Source organism: Astatotilapia calliptera, chromosome 3, assembly GCF_964374335.1.
Source record: "Astatotilapia calliptera chromosome 3, fAstCal68.1, whole genome shotgun sequence".
NCBI lineage: Eukaryota > Metazoa > Chordata > Actinopteri > Cichliformes > Cichlidae > Astatotilapia > Astatotilapia calliptera.
In genome coordinates, this window is record NC_137424.1 from 59,247,838 (window position 1) to 59,271,507 (window position 23,670).

The 23,670-nt window shown below is 38.9% G+C and overlaps 1 protein-coding gene across 2 annotated transcripts; it reads right to left on the minus strand.

Moving 5' to 3' along the window:
* Positions 1-358: 358 nt before the first annotated feature.
* txk (TXK tyrosine kinase) lies at positions 359-15,869 on the minus strand. Of its 2 annotated transcripts, none has more exons than XM_080292743.1 (16): positions 15,704-15,869; positions 6,644-6,692; positions 6,085-6,166; positions 5,869-6,000; positions 5,725-5,789; positions 5,299-5,358; positions 5,131-5,185; positions 4,327-4,406; positions 4,071-4,195; positions 3,906-3,980; positions 2,468-2,639; positions 2,162-2,378; positions 1,428-1,492; positions 1,179-1,297; positions 677-834; positions 359-539 (listed from the first exon to the last, which is right to left on the minus strand). In XM_080292743.1, the coding sequence occupies exons 1-16, from the start codon at positions 15,714-15,716 to the stop codon at positions 468-470; spliced, it is 1,539 nt and encodes a 512-aa protein (XP_080148869.1). In that variant the 5' UTR covers positions 15,717-15,869; the 3' UTR covers positions 359-467. The 2 variants fall into 2 exon arrangements, with proteins under 2 accessions (XP_080148869.1, XP_026016213.1); XM_026160428.2 differs by having other exon boundaries at positions 5,869-6,006.
* Between the last annotated feature and the right edge of the window lie 7,801 nt (positions 15,870-23,670).

Below are 23,670 nucleotides of genomic sequence, written 5' to 3' on the forward strand. Positions count from 1 at the left end.
CCTCTGAAATAATTATGCCATGCTTTGTGAAGATTAGTCCACTGGTCTAGGGAGATAGAAAACATGTAAACATGTGCTAACATTTTTATGACACCAATTTGTTGTTGTTGTTGTTCCGTTTCAAATTTTCAATGAATGATGCATTCTCTTATTCATTTGGTCACTCAATCCTAATGTACACAACTGCATACTCATACTATTAATATATTTGTGCTACTATCACTTTCATGTGTGTTTCATGTGCACAGTAAGTTCCTTCAAATTCAAAGCAAACAAGGAACAGCATTGATCACTTCATTGTTCGTATGTATCCACAGCTGATGTGCATTAAGTAAAATATATAACAAGAGCATTAAAGCAAGGCCTTATAAAAATATTTATTTACAAAGACAGAATAAAATATATTTACATTCATGACAACAATAAACAAACAGTTTGGAGTCCAGCGATATAGTAATATGTGTGTGCTAGTCTTGATTTTCTGCCAGTTTTCTGATTTCCTCCAGCAGTTCAGAGAAAGATGGGCGACCATCAGGCTTCTGCACCACCACCGAAGAAGAAAAGGAGACGTAATAGTAGATGAAAAGAAGAAGAGGAGAAAGATGTCATGCATTTCTTTATAGAAGGTGCAGAAACATGGTACAGTCAAAATATTAAAATACAAAATGTTTAATACCTCATGCCAGCAGCGGTACATGATGGCGTACAGTGGTTGTGAAGCACGTTGTGGTCGGTACAGCCGGATCCCCCTGGTGATGTCAGTAACTACGTCCACATTTGATCGGTTTTCAAATGGAGTCCGACCCTCAGAGAATATTTCCCACATTACCACACCTGGAGAAAAATAGCCACATATATGTAATACTAGACACATATTACACACACACACACACACACACACACACACTATATATATATATATATATATATATATATATATATATATATATACACACATATATATGTATGTGTATATATATATATAAATATATATATACATATAAACATATAAACACACACACACACACACATATAAACACACACACACACACACACACACACACACACACACACACACACACACAGAGATTGGGAAGACAAAGAGAAGCTGCAATCTATTTTAAGCTACAACTACTCAGGAGCTATACACTTGGTATATTTGGCCTGTGTTTCCTCACCATAGGACCAGATGTCAGACTTGCTGCTGTATTTACTGTAGTGGAGAACTTCAGGAGGAGACCACTTCACTGGGAACTTGGCACCAATTGAACTGGTGTACTGATTGTCTAGAACGTATCTGGCAAACATAGTTGAAGAATTTAAATATAACCAGAGAACAGGTGGCAGGAGTAGTTATTCACCATGCTTTAGATTCTATAGGTAGTCTGCATAACAAATGTGGTTAAAATAAAAAAAAAAGAACATACCTGGTCATTCCAAAGTCGCTGACTTTCACCACATTGTGCTCACTAACCAGACAATTCCTGGCTGCCTGGATATGGAAAAGAAACATTATAAACCAAATATTCAGCTAGAACAGATCTCATGTGTGCACCACTTTGTGTTGGTCTTTCAAGTGGAATTCCAATAAAATTGATTCATGTTTGTGGCTGTAATGTGACAAAATGTGGAAAAGTTCAAGGGGGCCGAATACTTTTGCAAGCCACTGTATGTTTGAGCATTTTAGTTATTTTAATCTTTGGGTTGAGCAGCACAAGTTTTGAAATTTATTTTTTGAATCTTGTCCTTCTTCTGTTTTAAGATAAGATAAGATAGAACTTTATTAATCCCTCGGGTGGGTTCCTCTGGGAAATTCGGTTAGCCGACCAAATCACATATTTTAGTATTTTATATTTTATTTTACCTAAATGTAGTTATTATTTATTTATAATTTCTAGTTAATCTCTCTTGAAGATATATATATATTTATATTCTTAAATATTATACTCTTATAAATGCACCATGGGATCTTGGGATATTTTGGTACACTGAATACTGTGTATATTGTTATATTGACAATAAAGACCTTGAATCTGAAGATGTCAAAGATGCATTATACAGGAGTCTGTACAAACTCTGTACAGGTTCAAATCTTACAAAAAATATACCATGATTTCATAGACTGTTACTCATGTTATATAGAATTACTGTGTTGGCTCACCAGGTCTCTGTGGATGAAACTATGTCCCTCCAGGTAATCCATCCCTTCACACACATCCTGGCACATAGACAAAAGCCACGACTCCGGTAGAGTTCTGCTCCTTTGCCGCAGGAAGTTCAGCAGGCAGCCATTCTCCATGAACTCAGCTACGATCAGCAGGGGGCGCTGCTGCAAACAAACGCCATACAGCTGTACAAGCTTCGGGTGGCACAACCTCCTAAAAGAGAGATCAGTCACAAAATGTTTTTAAGGAGCTCTTTAATTGCTCTTCCTTTTCCCACATCCGGATTATCCCGACATCCTTACATCATGACTTTGGCCTCCTCGATAAAGTCCTCTTCATACATGGCTCCCTCCCTGATGGCCTTGATGGCCACTCTTTGCTGTCCCCTCCACTTGCCAAACCTCACCACGCCAAACTGACCACTACCCAGCTCCTTCATGAAGGTCAGCTCACTGGGATTGATCTCCCACTTTTCTAGAAGAAAAAACACAAGAACAAGATAAAGTGAGTAAAGACAAGAGTGAGGTCATCTCAAAACCTCTTGCTCTATGAGACCTAAAAACCAACCAGTATATAAGAAACAGAATAAATACAAGTTGGGAATTTCATGTGCTTTTCATGAAAACTGCTAATTCTTAAAAACAAAAAACTAAAAAAAACTTTAGTTATATTATTTAGTTAAATACTTAGATGCTTTTTAATTTTTCTAACTTTGGATTCACTTTCCTATTCCTTATAATGATTACACTTATTCAAAAATAATTCAAAAATAAAGAACACACCCACATTTAGTCTATGATAATAATATAATTGCAATATGCCACAGGAAATGTTAAGATGAGATAACCTTTATTAGTCGCATGCGTGGGAAATGAAAGAGGAACAAATTCTGATATAAAATAACACATCATCTACAAACAGACATTATATTCTAATCTGTATCTTTTTTTCAAATCAGGCTACAAAAATGAAAGATACTTTCAGCTATTTTCAAAATGAAAGATATTTTCATTTTTGTGTTCACTCATTTACTTTGCTATATATTAGATGTAGCTCTGGTCATATCTGCTTGCTTCTCATTCCTGTCCTTGTTAAGGATGCATTTGCATACATTTATACAACCAGTTTCTGAATGACCTAATTCTGTCCACATTTTAAAACTTGACTGCTAGCCAGTGAAGTAATTTGATAGAAAGAAGTTTGCGTTTAAGCTGCTAATTACAGCTGTTTTATATTTCCACTGTTATGTGGAAATATATTACTTTACAGAGGTTGAAGATCCAATTTCAGCAAGCTGTCAAAGTTCATCATATTCTTTTAGTAAGAAGAACAACTTTATTCATTGACTGATCATTCCACTTTAACCTTAGCTTTCATCAGGGCGATGAAGGCTACAGGCCAAGCACTAAAGGTTACAAGGGCAAAATGTGTTAAAGCCCCCAAAATTGTTGAAATTCTGTGTGCGCTTCAGTATCTTTAGACATTTGATCTTCTACATGACTAAAGAGCCAATATAGATAGAAACATAGATATAAATATAAGTATCTTAACTGCAAATCATGCAAAGCTACTCTAGCCCAGTCCCAGAATAAAAAATGTGTGAGTTAGGAAATGAGTATAACAGAAAACCGTTTCAATGGCTCAGTAAGAACTATAGCTGACGTGTTTCTCCATCTCTAAATTTAGCAGGTATTTTTGACTAATACTAGAGAGGATCTGTAAGTGTTTATATACACATACCTGAGCTGAATCCTGCCGTGGCAGGGACACACCTTCCCATTGGTCCGACTGGATATCGCAACCTGGCCACTAGACCTGCACAAAACACGCAAACAAACATATCAACTGCAGTAATGAATGGAAAACTGACAGTGTTGTTTTTACAAATACCATGTGCTCAATTACCTGCTGCATTGTGTTCATGGTAGTGTATAACCTCAGGTATGGAGCTGAAAATGTGTTTTTCAGCTAAGTAGTATTGCTCATTGTCAGTTATTTTAATCTGGTAATGCCTGACATCTCCGCTGGAACTAAAGACAAAGAAACAGAAGAATTGATCAGTTTGTAGGTTAAGATGTGCTTTGTTTGTGATTTTAATTCAGTGTATTTTTTGTCTTTGTCAGACAGGCTAAGATTTAACCCTTCAGGTTACATGAATCACCTTATTGTTTTGGTGTAAACAGAGACGGTGTAGACTCCCTTTCGACTAGACTCCCGGACCACAAATCCCCCCTCTTTGTCCTGGAAGAAAACAAGAAATAAACATTATTTATTTGAGTAATCGTTAATCATTTTTTTAAATAACATAATGTGTCTCAATTTGGATTCTTCTTTTAGTTCACTTTTTGTGCTGTGAAAAAACAACATTTGTAATGTTAAACTATTTAACATTGAATTATCCAGTAATTACTGCGGTACAGACAGCTCAGGATATTTTTGCCACAGTTTTAAAGAGCAAAGTTTTAGTTTTGTTTTATCAGGCTGGTACTTGTCTTGCACAGGTTATCACATGTACGTATCTTCGAAGACAGTTTACTAACCAAACTTGCCATCATTAGCTGATAATCTGATGCTCCGCCCTCTTGACCAAATATGGTCATGGTTATCTCCAACACTCTAAAGATTACATTTCAAAACTTCGCTAATATAATACTGAGTGTGTGCATAAAAGCATCCACTTTGAGTCTGGTCTAAAATAATCAGTCAGATACAGCTTTTCACATTTGATAAGCTAAAAACAAAACAAACAAACAAAAACATTTTTTCCAGGAAACAACAATTATCTAAGTAGTAGTATTTTTAAACACTGCTCAAAAACACTGACTAGAGAGGGGTAAAAACTTCAGTGCATGGTTGATGTACCTCATATTCATTGATTCGGGCCATGTCAGCATACATGAACGCTTTACTGCTAAACCATTGTTTTTGCTTGGCTTAGAGAACATTTAAATAGGTGCATAAATACCTCTTGTCTTAGCAGCTGCTCTGCTTCTGTCCTAGTGATGTTCTTGCAATACCACCTACAGGATGGACAATGAGAATTTAAAGGATTGTTTTTGTGATTCTAAAATGACTAAAAACAAAAGCAAAAAGAAAAAAAGAAGGCAAAAGTCAAAAATATGGTAAAACTTACGGGTTTGCCTCGATTTTGTTTTTCTCTGTCACATAGTTACTGGGGATGAAGCCTTTATTTCTGATAGAAACAGAGTAGGAAGAAAAAACACTGATAATCTAGAATCTTTAAGATGTTTAAGAATTAAATAAAAAAAAAATAGTTCTAGATTGAAAAATTTATTTACATTTCAAAATGAAAATTTGTAGGGTGTATTTCATACACTATGAAATATTTTTATCTATACTATATGTTATTAAAAATAAACAAACATATTTTTGTGTCTAGAAAACTTCACATTCCTATAACAAAGCAATATTTATTTGTTTTACTGATCAAGCACAATCCCACCAATAATTGCTCTATGATATCTTATATGAGCAGTAATATTGCTCAAAATACTCTTGCTGTAACAAACACAAACACTGAAATTTAAATTGAAAGTACCCATGCTTGTCCTGCGCCCGCCACCACAGCTGGTCTTGCTTGTGCAGTATGATGTACTCCTCCCCCTGTGGTCACAACACAAAAGATTAACAAATCTCTGAAGTTTATTTTTGTGTTTCTATTTGTTTGCATGTGTGTGTATACCTGTTTGAGTGTGAGGTCAGTGTCTTCCTTGGCGGTGAAGTCGTACATGGCCACGACACTCAAGAGGCCCTCACCTTCACCGTCCTCACCCTCAGGAGGGGGGAGGGGGAGCTTTCTCCTTGACCTCTCGACCTGTAACTGAGGCAAAAAGTAAAGATTAATTCATAGAAATGAATGAAACATTGAAACACACAGAAGCAAACCCATTTGACCTACCCGGGTGGGTTGTCCTGAATACCGCCGGTTTGGGAAACAAAGGGAGGTTCTGCTCTCCAGCTCCACACGAGTGCTGAACTCCCTGGAATCAACCAATCAATCAGTGAGTCTATATGCCACATATGTTTTTTTGTTTTTACCCAAACTGATTCAGTTCACTTCGGTTTCATTTATATAGCATAAAATCAAAACAATAGTTGCCATGTGGTGCTTTATATTTTAAGGCAAGGACCCTGCAATAAAACCAGCAGAGTCGCCTCCTGGTGACCATTTTAAAAATTCAGGTTTGAGGCAGCCTTTATTTCACATGCCTTGGTCTGTGTGTCAGTCTGTGTTAGCACTGTTTTATTTTGAAAGTCTTGAGTCTCATGTGCTTGGGTTTAATTCTACTTCCCCTGCCTTGTTATTCTGTTTTTGGTGCCAGCTGCACTCCCACCTCCTGTTCTTCCCATCATTTTTTTTTAAAATCAGTTTTAACTTAATGTTTTGATCAGTATCTATAAAATGAACGAGCTCCTTGTTTTTTTTTATGTTTGTTTTGGACTCTTTAAATGCCCACCTGGTCTGAACAGCACAGCAGCAGCAGATGATCGACCGGATAGAGTGATCTGAAGAAAGGAACAAACAAGAACAGAGTTGAATTAGTGAAAAAAGTTTCCCAGGGCTCTATTCTTGGCACACTTTTATGTTCAAATATACCTCTTCCTCTTTTAATCTAGATTAATCAAAGACATAACATTTTTTCACCACTGCAGGTTAATATGGCCACCTGCTATCAAACAGTTCCAGTAGCTTTGATCTGCCACGAAGCTTTCTAAACTAATGAATCTAATGGATTAGTTCATCTTCTTCTTTTGACTGCTCTCTTTAGGGAATGCAAATCCCCAGCATCGTCCAATGTCACACAACCCTCTGCATGTCCTTATTCGTCACTGTATATCCTTGTAGCTCCTCTGTGGTCTTCCTCTTTTCCTCCTACCTACTAGCTCCATCTTCACCATCCTTTCTCTAATATATCCACTATGCCTCAAATCATCTCAACTCTATCTCTCCAACTTAGCTTGACGTATTAGTTATTCCTCAAAATAAAAATCTATGGTCTTGGGCTACATTAAGCTAGGTTCACTGACTAGGCCTTTGATTAGCCTCTTAAGATCAGAATAATTTCCATAATTATATCACTCTTATCTGCTACAACACATTTATTCTTCCCGGCTTTGACTACTAGAGTACTTTTACCTCTCACATCCAGAGTCAAGTTGGATTCACTTTTATGTATGAGACAACAACAGTTGACTTGACTTAGGAATCCTAAGTCAAAACAAAACCATATTCCTCTAAAAATAGTAGGGTGGAAAAAGAATGGGAAAAGCAGCCAAAGAAAATCTCTGAGAGACCTTCAGAAAGTCTAGAGAGCTATTGCCTGAGTCCACTTAAAAATAAAATGACAACACAGGTTTACATTCACATTTGCTGATTGACTTTCAATGTAATTTTCCATTTCTGTTCACTCACGACTAAGACACGCACAACGAGATTTAGAGATATCTCATATTTCATGCGGTTTAAAGACTGAGTCGCCAACGCTGACAGGCTTTTAGGGGTGTTTGGATGACGTTTGAGGCCCAGTTACATAAAATACACTGATCTCTGTGTTGATGAGGAGAGGTCTATGACATACTTATCAGTCTAAGTGATATTGGAGCACTTCAGACTGTCTGTCACAGATATGGTGTAGACATGATAATTACATCAACTTTATTTTTGTTGCTTAAACTTGAGAGTTGAATGACTTTGAAAAGGTTTTATTGCTAGCAGAAGCTTTAGTCAAAAACACTGCTCATCTTAGCGTGTCGTCTGCATGCAGACATCCGTAAAAGCAGCGACGGAAATTGTGGCCAATGGCTTTCATTTGATGGCCGTGATGCTCTCAGTGCAATACGTTGCATGAAGGTGATTGTAAGAGTAAGTGCAGGATGTGATCACACTGTCAGTTCGCACGGTCAGACAATCAAAGAAGAGAGAGAGAGAGAAGATGTTATGGCAGGGCTCTCTTTACAAAGAAGAGTGCATTAGTGAGAGTGTTGCTAAAAACCACAGAGCCAGAGTTAGTGGAAAAAGAACAGTGTGGTCAGATGAGTCATCTTTCACCAAAATTTGCAATAAGTGAACAAGCGCACATGAGGGGAACACATTAAAGGGCCGAATGCTGGACCCCTGGATTTTGCACCCCTATGTGTGGTGTCCACACATAGGGGTGCACATAGAGTTCAGATTATAACACAAGTTGATGCATCAATGTATGGTCTCAATGGTTTCTATTACTCTCTGCAGTTTAAAAGAACCAGAAACATTGATTGATGAATGGATGACTCTCCTTCCACCTCAACCTGAATTAAGTACAACACTGAAATGCTTCTTTATTTTATTTATTTTTAATTTGTGGTCATATACTAAATATACTGTTACAAATATATACTGCTACTCAGTTTCTGGCGGTCCACTCTGCGCTCTGTATGATGTCACACAGAGTAAATATCCCTAATATGGCTGTGGTGGTTGCAAGAGGCAACCAATCAGAATAAAGCTTTATTGAAGGGGAAGGAGCTAAAAAGCTTGTTTCACACACAGGGTGACCTGAGAGGAGTCACCAAGGCCCAGTTTAAGATAAATAAGGATAATTTAGAATTTTTAATGATGCAAAGTTACTGTAGTGCAGTGGTGTCAAACTCCATGCCTCAACGGCCGGTGTCCTGCAAGTTTTAGATGTGTGCTTGATCCAACACAGCTGATTTAAATGGTTAGATTACCTCTTCAACGTGTCTTAAGGTTCTCCAGAGACCTAATCACTTGATTCAGGTGTGTTTACCCAGGGTGATATCTAAAACCTGCAGGACACTGACACTTGATGCCTGGAGTTGGACACTCCTGCTCTAGTGGAATCCAGTATTGCAAATCCAGAGTTCAAAGCAACCACAATGGTCAATTTTTATAAATATACTAATACAATAAGAAACTTCGATGGGGCTCCTTCGGGATCAGGGCTTTCGGACCTTTGGTTTTCCATTCCAGGTGAGTGTTTCATCTCTCGACCGCTGGTTCATTTGTGCTGCCAGATGCTCCTGATGTGCAGTCAGTTTCTTCAGCCAGTGGGTCTGAATCATGTCAGGGCCTGGTGCTGTCCAACTCTCTTTCCTGGGTGCCTGCCACGGTGATGGTTACTAGATCCTGTTCAGGAAGGTTGTTCTCATATTCTTCCCCTGCCACTGAGAGTACACCTCGGATGGTTCAGTGGAGAACTGCTGATTTATTGGCCTGCCTCTACCTTTACAATTAGGTGAATTCTTTGCTTGGAGGTTTCCAAAGCCTCAGGCACGGACAGGTTGCTGTACTTCTTAGGCGCCCCTTTCGTCATCAGACTTCTGCAGGTACAAAAACTGGCTTGATATTTTTGCTTCTAGTGTCCTTTAAGGTGGGTACTGCTCCTTGTGACTGTTTGTCGTATAGCCAAGCAGTGACGGTCACAGTAGAGAGTGTCCATAATGAGGCATTCACATCTTCTACTAGACTTTCATAGGGTATTTCACATAGTCTTTAGAGTTAACCACAGAGGGTCGATGTTCCCATCTCTCTCTCTCTCTCTCTCTCTCTCTCTCTCTCTCTCTCTCTCTATCTGTACTAAAATCAAATAAAACTAAAGGTTAATTAAATAATTAGAATTTTTATTTCAAACAGAACAGATTAGACTTTTGCCTCCAGACGCAGCTTCCTCTGTAGCTTTGGTCATCTCTTGATATTAAGTTCAAATACATGTTAATTTTCTCTCTGTGGTTTTGTGTAGGAGGTCTTTGTCAGGAAGTGCAGTTTCCTGTGAGCCTGTGTGCGCATGCCTGCATGTGTGTGTGTGTTTATGTGGGCCAGCAGACAGGTGTGTCTGTGTGTGATGGCTGCATTCCTTCCTGTGCAACTTTATGAGTTTGAGAGAACAAAAAAAAACACTCAAAGGCAAAATGCTCAAAGTGTCACATGATTTTAACTGTAACTGCCAAATGCATCTATGGCATGTCCCATCATGCTTTGCATGTGCCCTCCCTGTTGTAGAAGTTAAGCCATGGGAATTATGAACTCTTCTGTTGGTTTTTGGTGAACCAACACCCTAATAACAACCAGTCTCCGAGGTTTCTATCAGCTGGGGCCCTAAAAACCTCAACTTTTGGATAAATAAAAGTTACATTTTATTAACTGATTTGTGTTTATATGTATTTATTCTGAAACTTTTTTTTACTTTAAATTTTTCCTCCCACTGGTGCACAATGTCATAATTACAAAGTACAGTTTTAAATCCTAAATCCTGTTTACTTTTTTGTAGGTTGTTATGTTTTAAAGGATGATCAGGCTACTGGGAGTGGATGAAGGATCTGCCCAGCCCAGCAGCCACCGCCAGTCTAAATCTCATTGGACTGGCAGTCAAATCTAATTTAGGATGTGGTCCCAGCTGGTGAATATTTATTTAAAAGTTTACCTGTAAAGAAAAAGTAGGATGTGGGACAGCTTTAGACGAAGGCTGCAGTCAAATAGCCCAAAAAAATGACCTCTTCTATATCTGATCAGCCAATGGAAAATGTCACAAGGTCGAGGAAAGGTGTGAAGGAGAATCAGGAGTTAGGAAAAGAGAAGCTCGGTGATCAGAGAAACAGACAGCTTTTAAACGCAACTCCTCAACAGTGTGATCATTTATGTAGCTGACATATTTCTTCAGGATCATAAAATGCTTATCTCGGACTATTTATCGGTGAAATCATGTCACTTCCTTACCAACATTCTAATGATAGATAAACAGGAATAAATGGGCTGTAAGGTGAAAGGAAGTGTTTGCCTATCCTGTCATATTTTCACTTCCTACTGGAGAGGTGATCCAGTGTAACCTCTACCTATTCAGGCAATACAGCAGCTGTTAAACTGTGGACTCAGCTCAGAGGTCATCCAAATGACTGTGGCTGTGAACAATTAACGGATCCAAACAGTTCTCTGCTCCACTAACTGGACGTTCAGCTGAAAACCTTCTGTTTCAGGTTACAGAGAATCCACCTGCTGGTACCACAGGACCTGCATTCATTTTATATTTTTGCTTACTGCATCATAGTAGATACAGCTGTCAGACTCCTGAACTCTGCCTCCTGACATCTGACCCACGTTAAACTCATGGACTGAACATACACACACCCACAATGGACAACTGTACCCTCAAACACAATAATAACATGGATTGAACCACCACTCACAACCACCAGCACTTTATATAGCCTCTGTAGAAACTATCTACACCCTCACTTATCTTAACTGCACTACTGTATAGCTCTGTGTAAATAATCATTCTGTACATTCGATAATCTTTAATCCTACAACTGTTTACAACTTGCATAGTTCCCATTTCTGTATAGCTGTATATCCCAGATTCTGTAAAGTTATTTATTTCATATTCTGTATAGTTTTTCATATTTATATCCTGTTCATATCCTGTACATAGCTTGTACTCACTACAGCCTGTACATACTTATAGTTATAGAATATTCACAACATACTTCATACCGTGTACATTATAACATACTATAATAGACCCATTTCTGTAATATACTCACATATCTATATTATTGCTAACATATATTGTAATATATCTATATCACTAAAGCACTTCTGGATGGATGCAAACTGCATTTCGTTGCCCTGTACCTGTGCATGTGCAATGACAATAAAGTTGAATTCTATTCTATTCTATTCTATTCTATTCTATATTAACCGAATGTTTTCTAATTGTTTATCATTATGACTCATGGGATGAAATCATCTCTTTTCTTTTCATAAGAAATGTTTCAGTGTTTCCTCTAAGCTATTCACCTTTCCTGAGTATTTAAAGAGATGAAACAGCTCTTAATATGGCCATCATGCAGATACTTCTGTTTCAAGTCGCTTAGTTAGGAAGTTCCCTAAAGCAAACTGACTCTTTGACTATAGCCTCTGTGTCAACCTGGTTAGTAAGTCAACCGTTGAGGTTATTAGCTTTCATTAGATGAAAGCAGTCATCAGATGCGTCCTTGTGTTTGCTTTGGCCGCTAGCAGATTGCTAAAGTCATCCATTGACTGCACAAAAAAGGCAACTTGTCTGCAAACACCTGCCAACCTCTTGCAAATCAGTAAAAGCAAAACTCTAAAAGGTTTACAAAGTGTTACAATATGAAACTCTGTTATGAGTTATCATTGCAATCAACACATTTCAAGTGTTTCTATGAAGGCAAAAAATGTCCAGTTTGTCTCAGATTGTGTTGAGTTTCACTACTGCTTGGTAATTTGTTGAAGAGTGTTTCCAGACAAACTGGCATCTTACTTGCAAACTAAGGATGACCACAGCAACCTGCTAGCAACCACAATACATGTATGGACAGTGTTGGGAAGGTTACTTTTAAAATGTATTCCATTACAGAATACAGAACACATGCCCCAAAATGTATTCTGTAACGTATTCTGTTACGTTACTCAATGACAGTAACGTATTCTGAATACTTTGGATTACTTAATATATTATCATGCTTTTTACAACAACGTGAATGTACTGTTGCTGTGTGATTTATTACTATTACTGAAGGTCCGCGACTCCGAACTGTAGTAAAGGGACCTCTGACTAATACGGCGGGGTCCCTGTCAGCTCGTAGCCGAAAAATAGCTTTACTTTGTTGTGTGGGTCAATTTTTCTTGCGAGAGACAGAGAGAGGCGTTGAAAGACTGCTCCAACGGAACTTATTGTTTTCGGAGGAAAACACGAACACGGTGTACAGTCGAGTCTTAATAGCTTACTTACAACTGGGCTCGTCAGGCACTCTTCTTGGCTGAAGTGGTTATTATTATATTTACATGCTTCCAGCTCCCGTTTTTCCTCGATGACAACTCGTACCTTTCCACTCCCCTTTTTCTCCCTCCTCGTGCTCACAGACCCATAACGTGTATGGCAGTCCATTCTCCCTGCAGCACGAACTACACTGCCCATGATGCTACATTCTTTAGAGCTATGCTTGTAGCATTCTGCCTGTTAGCTTAGCACAACAACAACAACAACAACGAAAAGGCGCTCTCTCACCCAGGAAACACACAGTCGCAGAGAGAGAGAGCGTCACCCTGTAACCATGGCAACCGTAACGCTGCCGCCTGGAACAACAGAACGTAGCTGTCAAACAAAACCCAAACAGTCCTGACCCGCGACAATATGAAACAGGAAAGTACCGCAGTGTAATCCATTTATTTCAACAAAGTAACTGTATTCTGAATACCACCTTTTTAAACGGCAACTGTAACGGAATACAGTTACTCATATTTTGTATTTTAAATACGTAACGGCGGTACATGTATTCCGTTACTCCCCAACACTGTGTATGGATGACCTTGGTGTAGTAAACCTCTTTGCAGCCAGTTTCACCTAGAGACTTGCAGCAACTTCCCGTAGCTGGTCAGGGAACACACAGTTTTATTGAGGTATCTGTTATTGCCAGGGGGTCTAAGAGGGGTGTAATCGGCAGAAAAAAACACAGAAACCATATCCGTGAATTCTCAGATTTCTAAGATTTGTATAACTGATGCTAAATGCATTGTGCATTGCCAGGATTATATTTTTAAATGGGCTGGCATGGGTCATACACTCAGGTACTGCATTCTTTTTCTTTCTTTACTGCTTTACCAAGTGGTAAAATAAGCACTTAGATTCTAAATAAAAGTCATAATTGTCCTTTAAAAGTAACAGTTAAAGGTTTCAGAGTGTATGTAGAGTACCTGAAGTGAAAGCTGTGGATTTTAGTTGACACTTTTTGGGCTTCTGATTCCTGTTTTCTGTGGTTAGCCTGAGGATATTAACTGTAATATTTCCTTTGGGGTGAAAAATGAAGCCAACACTGAAGTTGGCGTCATAAGGCTGGTTGCAGACTTCTATTTTAGAATGCTGAAAAGAAACACGTTCATGGCCTGCTACGAAGTAAGTCCCTCTTTTCATAACAGCTTTTCGTTTTTGTAACTCATCTTGGAGTTTTACTGGTAAGGCCCAAAATTATTCTTTAACAGAGATGCTGTTGGTTGCTTAGCATGCGGACACAGGCAGCTGTAGCTGCTAGCTCTCCGCTAGGCCTCTCCTCTGCTAAACTGGAATTGCAAACTTGTTCTGAAGTGAAAGTCTAATCAGTCTCAGCTGCAAAACAGTGCATAAAGCAAATATTAGCAAATAAATATGCTAACACAATTTATTAAGATGGTGAGCATGGTAAACGTTAATTGACAGCAAATTAGCATTACTTTTGTCAACATGAGACTAACATATAGGAGAAACCTGAACTAGCTCTACTTGGGTTCTGCTCAGATTTAAAGGCCAGTATGAGTGTACCTTCCTGTCTGGGTAACTGCACCTTTGTGCCATGTGAGAAACAGAACTGAAACTTTACATTAGCAAGCAAAACACTCCTTTCTGCTCAGCAAACCAGAGGTGTTAGTTTGCATACAGGTGTCTCTGCCTCTGCTTAGCTTTCGGTCGACATTTTCACATTGTCCTTAGCTCAAGGGTTTATGCATAATAAATGTGGAAAAAGTTTCAAGCCAAAAACATGGTTTAACGGTTTAACAGCAGATGCTTCAAGCTAAAAAATACACTTTTTTGGATGTGCATACAGATTTTCTCTTCTTTTATTTTTAAACACGTAAACTAAGCCACACTGTTTTCATGTTGTTGTGTTTGTTTGGTTTTTTGGGGGGGGTCAAATCAGTGGCTCTCAGGTAAAAGTGCAGGTAAAAGCTAAACTAAGTTAAATTAATTTAAATTATGGAGGGAAATTACTTCATGTGGTTAAAACTCAAGCTTTACTGTTAAGGACTACAAAAAAACTGTCAGGTAGGCTGAAGAAGAGGGAAACCAGAAACAGTCAGAAAACTAAGACAACTAAGCAACAAATGAGAACAAGACCTGAAAATCATCCCAGCTCGGACTTTTTTGAGATTCTAATTTTTTAAAGAAGGAACATTCAAGTGAGTCACTTCAGACGGTACGAACGTGAGCTACATAACTGTGGCGTTGTGCCATTAGCAAGAATTAAAGTAAAACTCGTGTAAAGCTAGTCTAGTGCAGCCTAAGAAGAAAACTTTGGAGCGGACACCCCTGAACATGGCATTGAAAGATTATAAAGAGCCAAAGTTGAGTCTTTGTTGTGTTTTGTCATGTGATGAAGTGACATTTCAAGCCAAACTGCCATTTTGGTGTCCCCTTTAACTGCCTGACTGCCACAGCTTCAGAGATCAAGAAACATCAAAAACTTTCAGAAGACGTTCATAACCTTGAAGTTACTTCAGGTACAAAGTGACGGGAACCTATGGTGGTATTAAGCCCGGCCGTTTGTTAGATGACGTTTTAATGGTCTCGGGCTCATTTCACGCTGCATACTAACGCCGCACATTTTACTCACATTTTCTCCTTTAACGCTGAGTAACTCATTCTTATCAGTGCAAATGTTGGCTTTTTTGTTAGTTTGCTGCAACCTGCTCCAATGTCAAAAGAAGAAATAAGCAAGGTTTGTACGTATGTTCGTAAATTACTTACTTGAGTGAATCATGACTGTCTGTTTCTTTTGTCTTCCACCTCTGCTTTTTTGTCTCCCTCCTTCTCCTGCTTTGACTCTTCTTCTATCTCCTCATCAGCGCCACTTATTCTTCTTCAGTTCTTTTTAGGTCAGCTCGGTTCAATCTCTTTCTGCAACCATCGGTGCGGAGCTGATAGGACGCCACAGGTGGGAAACCATCGAATAATTGAGCGACAAGGGTGCAGAGACAGATTGAGGTAGAAAGAAAGACGGAGACACAGGCAGGCAGGTGGGTGGAGGAAGTAGAGTAGGTGAAGAAGAGAAGGCAAAAGAAAGCAGATATGGGCACAAAAAAGAAGAGGAGGATAGTTGCCTTGCTGCTGTTGACTATTTTTTGAGTCAGCTTTTAGACACATGAATCAAGATTTAAATGTCTGAATGCAGAGCATTTATATTTACAGTGTTTACAGAGAGAGAGCGGGCGAAAGAGAGTGGGAGAAAGATGAAGACAAAGATACAGAAAGGAAGTGAAAGAATGACGTGAATGAAACCACAAAGCATCCGTCTATGTGAATATCTCCATAGACACACACACACACACACACACACACACACACACACACACACACACACACACACTGAGGCTCATAATGCAAAAACAGGGCTCATATTTTATCCTCCGCTTAGCTGCTATGACCGTCAGAGCCAGTTCAAAATCTGGTCCTTTGACTCCAGCTGCTCTTTTTATTTTTGTTATTCATTTTTGTTATTTCTTTAGCAAAGGTTTTTTTAAAGAAATGTTTTAACAGAAATGTTTGACCATGTGTTACTCACACAGGTTTTCTATTTGCCCCTGATTGACCTCATTCAGGCTTCAGCTCAGCCACAGCTCCACCCTTTTTTCATAATTGTTGGCCACATCTGGTCCACAGAAGATTCACCTGTCCTGTAAATGAACTGTACCAGAGGTAGCGTAATTGTGAGCTATCCAAATGCTGTCTAGGGAGCTCAGAGTACAAGGTCACTGTATGTGATTAGAGGATCATAAAGTCATAAATTCTTTCTGTGACTTGAAAGTGTCCCATCCAGTCATTCCTTTAGTGTAAAATAAAAGCATATAAAAAATATTTCATGGGGTACAGGTTGATCCAGTGTAAAGTAGTTAACTGTAAGCGTTTTGTTTCAGACTGAATAGTTTTAGCACCGGGGTAATATCGTCCAAAACTGTAATTTCCTCCTCAGAAAGGTCAGATGCCTTGTTAGAGTACTTTCACCTTTTCTTTTACCTGGTCTATAAAGGTTAGGGCCACATCCCGTATCTTCTTCATAATTCCTGTTTCTAGCCTCCGTGTGATTGGCTGAGTGAGATAGATCAAAGATATAGCAGAGCTGCTAAAATTAGTTCAGCAAACTCAGAACGATGAGGTACACACACAGCTGACCAACACCTACATATTGTGGTCACTCCTTAATCTTATTCACAACTGAGGATAGCTGCAGCAGGACTGTATGGGTCATGATAAAAGGAGTAGAGTGTCAAAGCAAAACTCTCAATTTACTGCTCGATCTACGTCTCTACCCTCACCTACAGTCACGAGCTCTCGTAATGACCAAAAGAAAGAGGCTGTGAATATGAGCAGCAGTGACTAGGAAGCCTCCTGGATTAAGTTTTTTGGGCACGTCATACATGAAGAAGGCCCTGGGGCAGATGGGAGACATTTTTTCTCAGTAATTCAGGACTTTAAGGTCTTGAGTGTGTTACGTCCCTCTGCAGCCCCTAATCTCCTCAATGTTTTCAGCTGGTGCTAATTGATAAAAGCATACCTGAGGCAAGCTTCCCGGAAGCTCACTAGTCTTTGCCTCGGTGGCACCAGCCATTTTAGCCAACCTGCTATGCCATTTTAAGATAAAACCTCTTCTCACTACCACTCTGGTATTCGTCTCCTTTTTTATGTTGCGGCTTTTGAGCTGGGCCGTAACAGGGTGTATGAAAAAAACTGAGCTAGACTGGTCTAGATTCATGAAAATATTTCCCCCCTCATCCAAGAGAATTAGTCACTTCTAAAACTCCAGGTATTTAAACCTCTACGTGGTGGTGCTGATGATCACTGACCTTTTATTAATGGTGTTTCATCATATCAGCCAAAGTATAAACAAAACAAAACCAAAAAAAAGGTGTGATCATTGCCACTGTGCGTAAAACCACTGTGAGAACCATCGTGTGACCAGGTTAGGTCACCTGATGCTAAATGAAAGCAGAGGTTGAAACACCTGGTAAGACAACCCAAGACAGCTTTGTACTACAGATGGTTGATAGCTGGTGACATAATCCACCACCTCTGTTCAACGTTCATCTGAACGTAACATTTGCAGTGGGAGAAACATCTCGTCACTCATATAAGGGACTTCTTCTGTCTCAGCTGACTGTTTGTGTTCTTGGTCCAAAATGTGAAGACTGGCCTCGTCAAAGAGGAGAAAGGGCACTCTTGATTGCCACTCTCACCTTGCCTGGGGTGACCTGAAGAGTTTCACATGGGAACACAACGGTTTTCCTGAGGGCCCACAATTCATTAACAACAGGGAGCACCCCCAACACAGCCTGTCCATACCTTGTACTCAGGTAGGCGCTACAGGAGTCTGAAAGTCTGACATTTTTAAATAAAAGCAGGCTTTCATCTGCAGAAAGCAAACATTAGGAAGAGGTTCATTGAGATAACCAGATGGTGGCTCTTATTCTCCAGTCTACTACTGAAGCATGACAGAAGAAGAAGAAGATGATACGATTTAAAGAGTTCCAGTCAAGGCTCAAGTGATGGGAAACCCCCTGTTTTTTTCTCTTTCGTGAAGGCTTGAGTCATGTTTAAGTGACACGTTTCACGCATATCATCATTTTTCTGAAGTATGTTAGTTTATGTTGAACCCAGTCAAGTGTAAAACCTTATTTTTCATATTTCTGCTTTTATTCAACTGCAGTTTAAAAATATGTAATATAGTAGTTCACTGTTAGACTGATCATTAAATGGTTAAACAGTGGTAACTTGCACACTGACACGTTCCCATTACTTTTTTTTTTCTTTTTGCCTGTCCTGTTCGGTACTTTAGCATCAGAATTGTTGTCTGAAGGCCAGGAAAGATGCAAGTGGAGAAAATATGCCAATGCCAAATTTTTTCACTTGATTAATCTATATTATCATTGTTTATTTATTTTATTTTATTTTATTTTATTTTATTTTATTTTATTTTAAGAAATTACAAATTGGACAGACAATTAGAAAGAAAGAAAGAAAGAAAGAAAGAAAGAAAGAAAGAAAGAAAGAAAGAAAGAAAGAAAACAGAGGGGAAGGGGGCAGTAAAAGAAGACACTGAGAAAAAAAAGGAGAAAACAAACGAGAGAACAACACAATATAGAGACAACAACCTAGATACGTGTAAGTAAAAGTAAATACTAAATATTGAATGTTATTGAGCAGCACACAGGTCCGACAGTGTACAATATGCTTTAATGTAGCAGCCAAGGAAGATATAGTTTGTGTCTGTAAGCACTCACGTGTACACCTGTGTGCGTGAGCGCTTAAGTTCAAAAGGTTTCTTATGCAACGATCTCCTTTGTTATTTTCTTTTTCAGCAAATCTGTGGTAGCGATCACTGTCCAGCTTTATCCAAGATTTAACAACTGGACAAATGGCCTCGTGTTCATCTTTGGAATATTTTGGGTATAAAGAGAAATTCATGGTCGACATCATGCCTGCAACCTGTCCATTCCTGTAAAACAAAGCCCAAATAGTCATTCTTCCACCATCATTTGATATGCTGTGTTTGGTTTTCTCCAACACACTGCTGTGCATTACAGCCAAACTTTTTAATAAGAAGCTTTCTCCCGGTAACCTTTCCTATCAGTGTACTTGGACTGTAGAGTCTTCAGTATATATATCTTACAATCAGAGATGGGCTTACTGTAATCCGATTACTTTTTTCAAGTAACGAGTAAAGTAAGGGATTACTATTGCAAAAACGGTAATTAGATTACCGTTACTTTCCCGTAGGAACGCTGCATTACTAAAACCGCGAATTTTTTTGCGAGAATGTCTCATGACAGTGACGTAAGCGAGTGCGACGTTCGTGACAACAGCTGTGTGCAGATCAACAATGGATCATATATCGAGTGCGGGAGAGAGTATGAGCGTGCAGCGTTTAAAGCGTGGAAGCACTGACCTTACTTTGAGTTTGAGTCCATAAAAAGTGACAAAAACATTAGTGTCCGTTGTGCGTGGGAAGAAAACTTCTTTTTACAGTGAAAACTCCCTAAACTTCCAAGCAAGCACCGAGTGCGCTACCACGTAATGGGAAATTCACAGTAATTAGTTACTGATTACTTGACCAACACTGCTTACAATAACATAACCTTCAGTGCATCCTGTGTTGGACATGTGCCATTTTAGCTCTTTATGAGACTCTTGTGGTCACAGCAAACGCTGGTTTCCTGAGATGACCATATTAGGGAAATCACCTCCCTCTGATCTCAGACAGAGCAAAGAGCAGAAAAGAAACTATGTTTAATGGCATTTTACAGCATTTGGCATCATTTGGCAGCATTTGTTTAATATGAGCATCCGCAGTATGTGTAATAACAGAAAATGAGCAAAAGCGGAGAAAGTCAACTTGGCAATTTTCCAAAATATTTGCCCTTATAAATGCTTCCACCTTCAAAGGTGGTCTAACTTTTGAAAATGTCTTTTCAAAAGTGAGTTTTAGAAAATATATTCACAGAGAGCTGTTGTCACTCTTTACAGGATCCAAAGACTTTCCAAAACCAACCCTCCAACACAGCAGCACAAGCAGCATTAAATATTTTCCACTCAGCTATCAGTCGTGTGGTGTGACACCTCTCCCACAGTTTGAAAGGAAGTCACAGCCCACTCTAACTGATAACAGCAAAACATGTAAGGGTTATCCTTTTAATCACCTGAGCTTACATGGCACTGTGCAGATTTCTCTTTTCCTTTTAAACAAACAACCTTTATTTGTCACATACACAATCATACAGACTACAACATGTAGTGAAATGCTTGGTGTCCGAGCTGCAGACAGGCTGCAGACGTAGCCGTGCCATGGAGACGTTTCCTCTCCACCACAAGACATTTGTCATGTGTGGTCTTCCTCCTTGTCAAAAATGTTCAGTTTGAAGAAAGACCATATTTTAAAAAGAACAAAAAATTAAAAATACACAAGAATATCTAGTAAAATAATCCAGATTTTGTTTATCCATCTGTCCATCCCAAACTCCTCCAAGCTCTGCCTTTGAGACACTGTAGGTGACTTATATTCCTATTTTAAATTGACCTAGAGGACATTTCTGGGGCATTTGCTGAAACTGAAGGTCTTTTGGAAAACCTAACTTTGTTTTGCTGATTATGAGCAACACTTTTCACTTTTAACAGTTTTCCCAAATATGACTCCGATCTCTGGTACAATATGTTGACAGAGATTCAAATCTAAACAAGAAACAAAAAAGAACATTATGCGTCTGATGTTTGATTATCAATCATCAGGTGTTGAGTGGCACAACAACACTGAAAAGACCTGTGATCCATAGCAATCCTTTCTCTGTTCTCAGTCATTTGCTGCTGCTTCTACTTTTTTTTTAGTAAAGATAACAATGGCTCAAAGTGCCTGCCATGAAGAGTATACCCACAGGAAGTGTTGTGCCTCCACAGTCTAATAAAAGAAATGAAACCAGCAGCATGAAAAAAGTAAAAGTGTGAAATGTGTTAGAAAGTTTACGTCAACAATGAAATAAAGTAAGACAGGTCATTAGTCTGAAAAAACTCAAGGCTCAATCCTGCACTCCTGCCAGCTGTTCATGAGCGAACTCGATTAAAGCTTAAAGTACTTATGAGAACCTGAGCCTTAAAAATTATGCATTAATCTTAAACACAGGCTTAAAAACTCTGCGATAGGCCCTGGGAAGATGATTTATGCGTGTGTGTGTGTCCTTATCACCGTGTTGGATGCAACACATAAGTATAAATCCCTTGTGAAGTTTGGCTAATTTACCTAGTGTATATCAAGCCAAATGTTATAGTTTAATATAAGATATCTATCCACTCTAGTCAGTTCATCATGGCAGGGTAAACCGTTCATATGTGCGTATAAAAAAAGTTTAATTTGATTCAATTTCCTCTATATACACACACACACCTACGCATATCTATTTTTGTGTTTTTATTTTGGACTTTACTGGGGTAGTTCAAAATCATTGTTATTTATCGTATACTCGACCTTGGTGCAGCCTGTCAAATTCACCCACATCTGCATCAAACATCTGTTTCAGTTCCTCTTTCCTTAAGATAATATCTTCATGATTGGCTGCCCTTTACAAACAGAAGGTTTGATAAGCAGGTGGGTGGAGCTCCTCTTACAGAGTTATCATGTTTCTCAAGAAGCACAAACCAATCAGCCAAGGAGCAGCCGTTGGCTTGCGATGTAAACTACATAAGAGGCTGATGCCATTGCTAGCATTCGTGACTGAGCATGGGTTTAATTGCATTGTGGTTGTGTCCTAGTGTTTCATGTGGTGCCAGTGACAATAGAAACAAGTACAATTATGAGACTTTTTCTCTTTATTCACTGCTCTGCTTATCTGACAGCTGTGCGTCCTTATATTAAAGCTATGGCTGGCGATGTGTCACCATAGACGGTACTGATTGATGGTGCTGAGCAGGCTAGTTGCCGAGTGCAGCGTGAAATTTCCATGGAGATGCATCGCAGGTTAAGCTGCAGGTTTTGTCACAGCATTTCAAAAGGGGTGTGTGTTTAGGTATAGGGTTTGTGGAAGGTTTAACACAGAAGAATAAACCCCCTGTAAGTTTGTGCCCATCAAAGAGAAAGAGGTCAGCAATGTGTGAGAAGATTTGACCGGTCAAATAAGTCTGACAACACACTAGGAAATATTTAATAGTTGATGGTGCTCGTTAATCTGAAAACTCCTCTCTGCCCACTGCTTTTATGGAAAGTTGCACACAAATTTTAAAACGTGTAATGTCTGATAGGACAGCCAAGCTAACACTAAATGACTTTGAAGGTAGGAAGGGTCCAGTGAAAATCATTTTTCAAGGTGCATTTTCTTTACATTTCACCTGACACTCAAAATTCTAGTGTTATAGTAACGTTACTATAACACTAGAATTTTGATTAAAACATGATTTAAATGATTAAATCATGATATGCCATATACATTTTCCTTATGAGATGAATTGTCAGTGCAAACTCTCCACTCACACTCCACTGACTAAAACAGTCACTTTATCAGAAATGTTTTGGTAGCAGAGGAGCATGCTGGGAAATGTATCACTTATACTTCCGCACCTTGTTCCTTGTCAATATGTGCAAAATGTCTGCAACCCCACACACCTCAACTATGTTCCTCTTATGGAGAGGTTATCCGGTAGTGCTGCATTTTAATTGTGTTTAGCAAGCAAAGCAAAAATGTGCCTGTCAAAAGAGGAAGGAAAGAAGAGAGCAGGGTGAGGACAGCACCAGGACGTGAGATCTGAGCAGTGCTAGGCCTGAACGATGAAGCTCAGACGGCTGCATAGCAATGAACCATTGTTACCACTTACATGTTAAGTCAAGTCAAGTCAAGTTTATTTATAGAGCACATTTAAAAACAACCAAGGCTGACCAAAGTGCTGTACAGTAAATACAGATAAAAATACAATAGAACACAATTTCGTAATAACACCTCGCTGATAAAAATAAAATAAAAATATATAAAACAAATAAATTAAACCTTTCTAAAAGCCAATGAAAAGAGGTGAGTTTTAAGAGCGGTTTTAAAAGTTTCTAGGCTTTTGGAGAGTCTGACGTGCTCTCAAACTGCAACATGAGTGTGTGCATGTAGCAGCTGCTCCAGTGGAAACGATCACTGAGTAAGGAATTTTCTAAATGAGAGTACATGTTGTATGCTGACTCATCATGTCAGTTTGTG

Coding starts and splice junctions, on each gene's coding strand:
- txk (XM_026160428.2), bottom strand. Junction 5,186..5,298: donor AACAAAATCGAGGCAAACCC/GTAAGTTTTACC, acceptor TCCATCCTGTAG/GTGGTATTGCAAGAACATCA. Junction 1,298..1,427: donor AGCGACTTTGGAATGACCAG/GTATGTTCTTTT, acceptor TATGTTTGCCAG/ATACGTTCTAGACAATCAGT.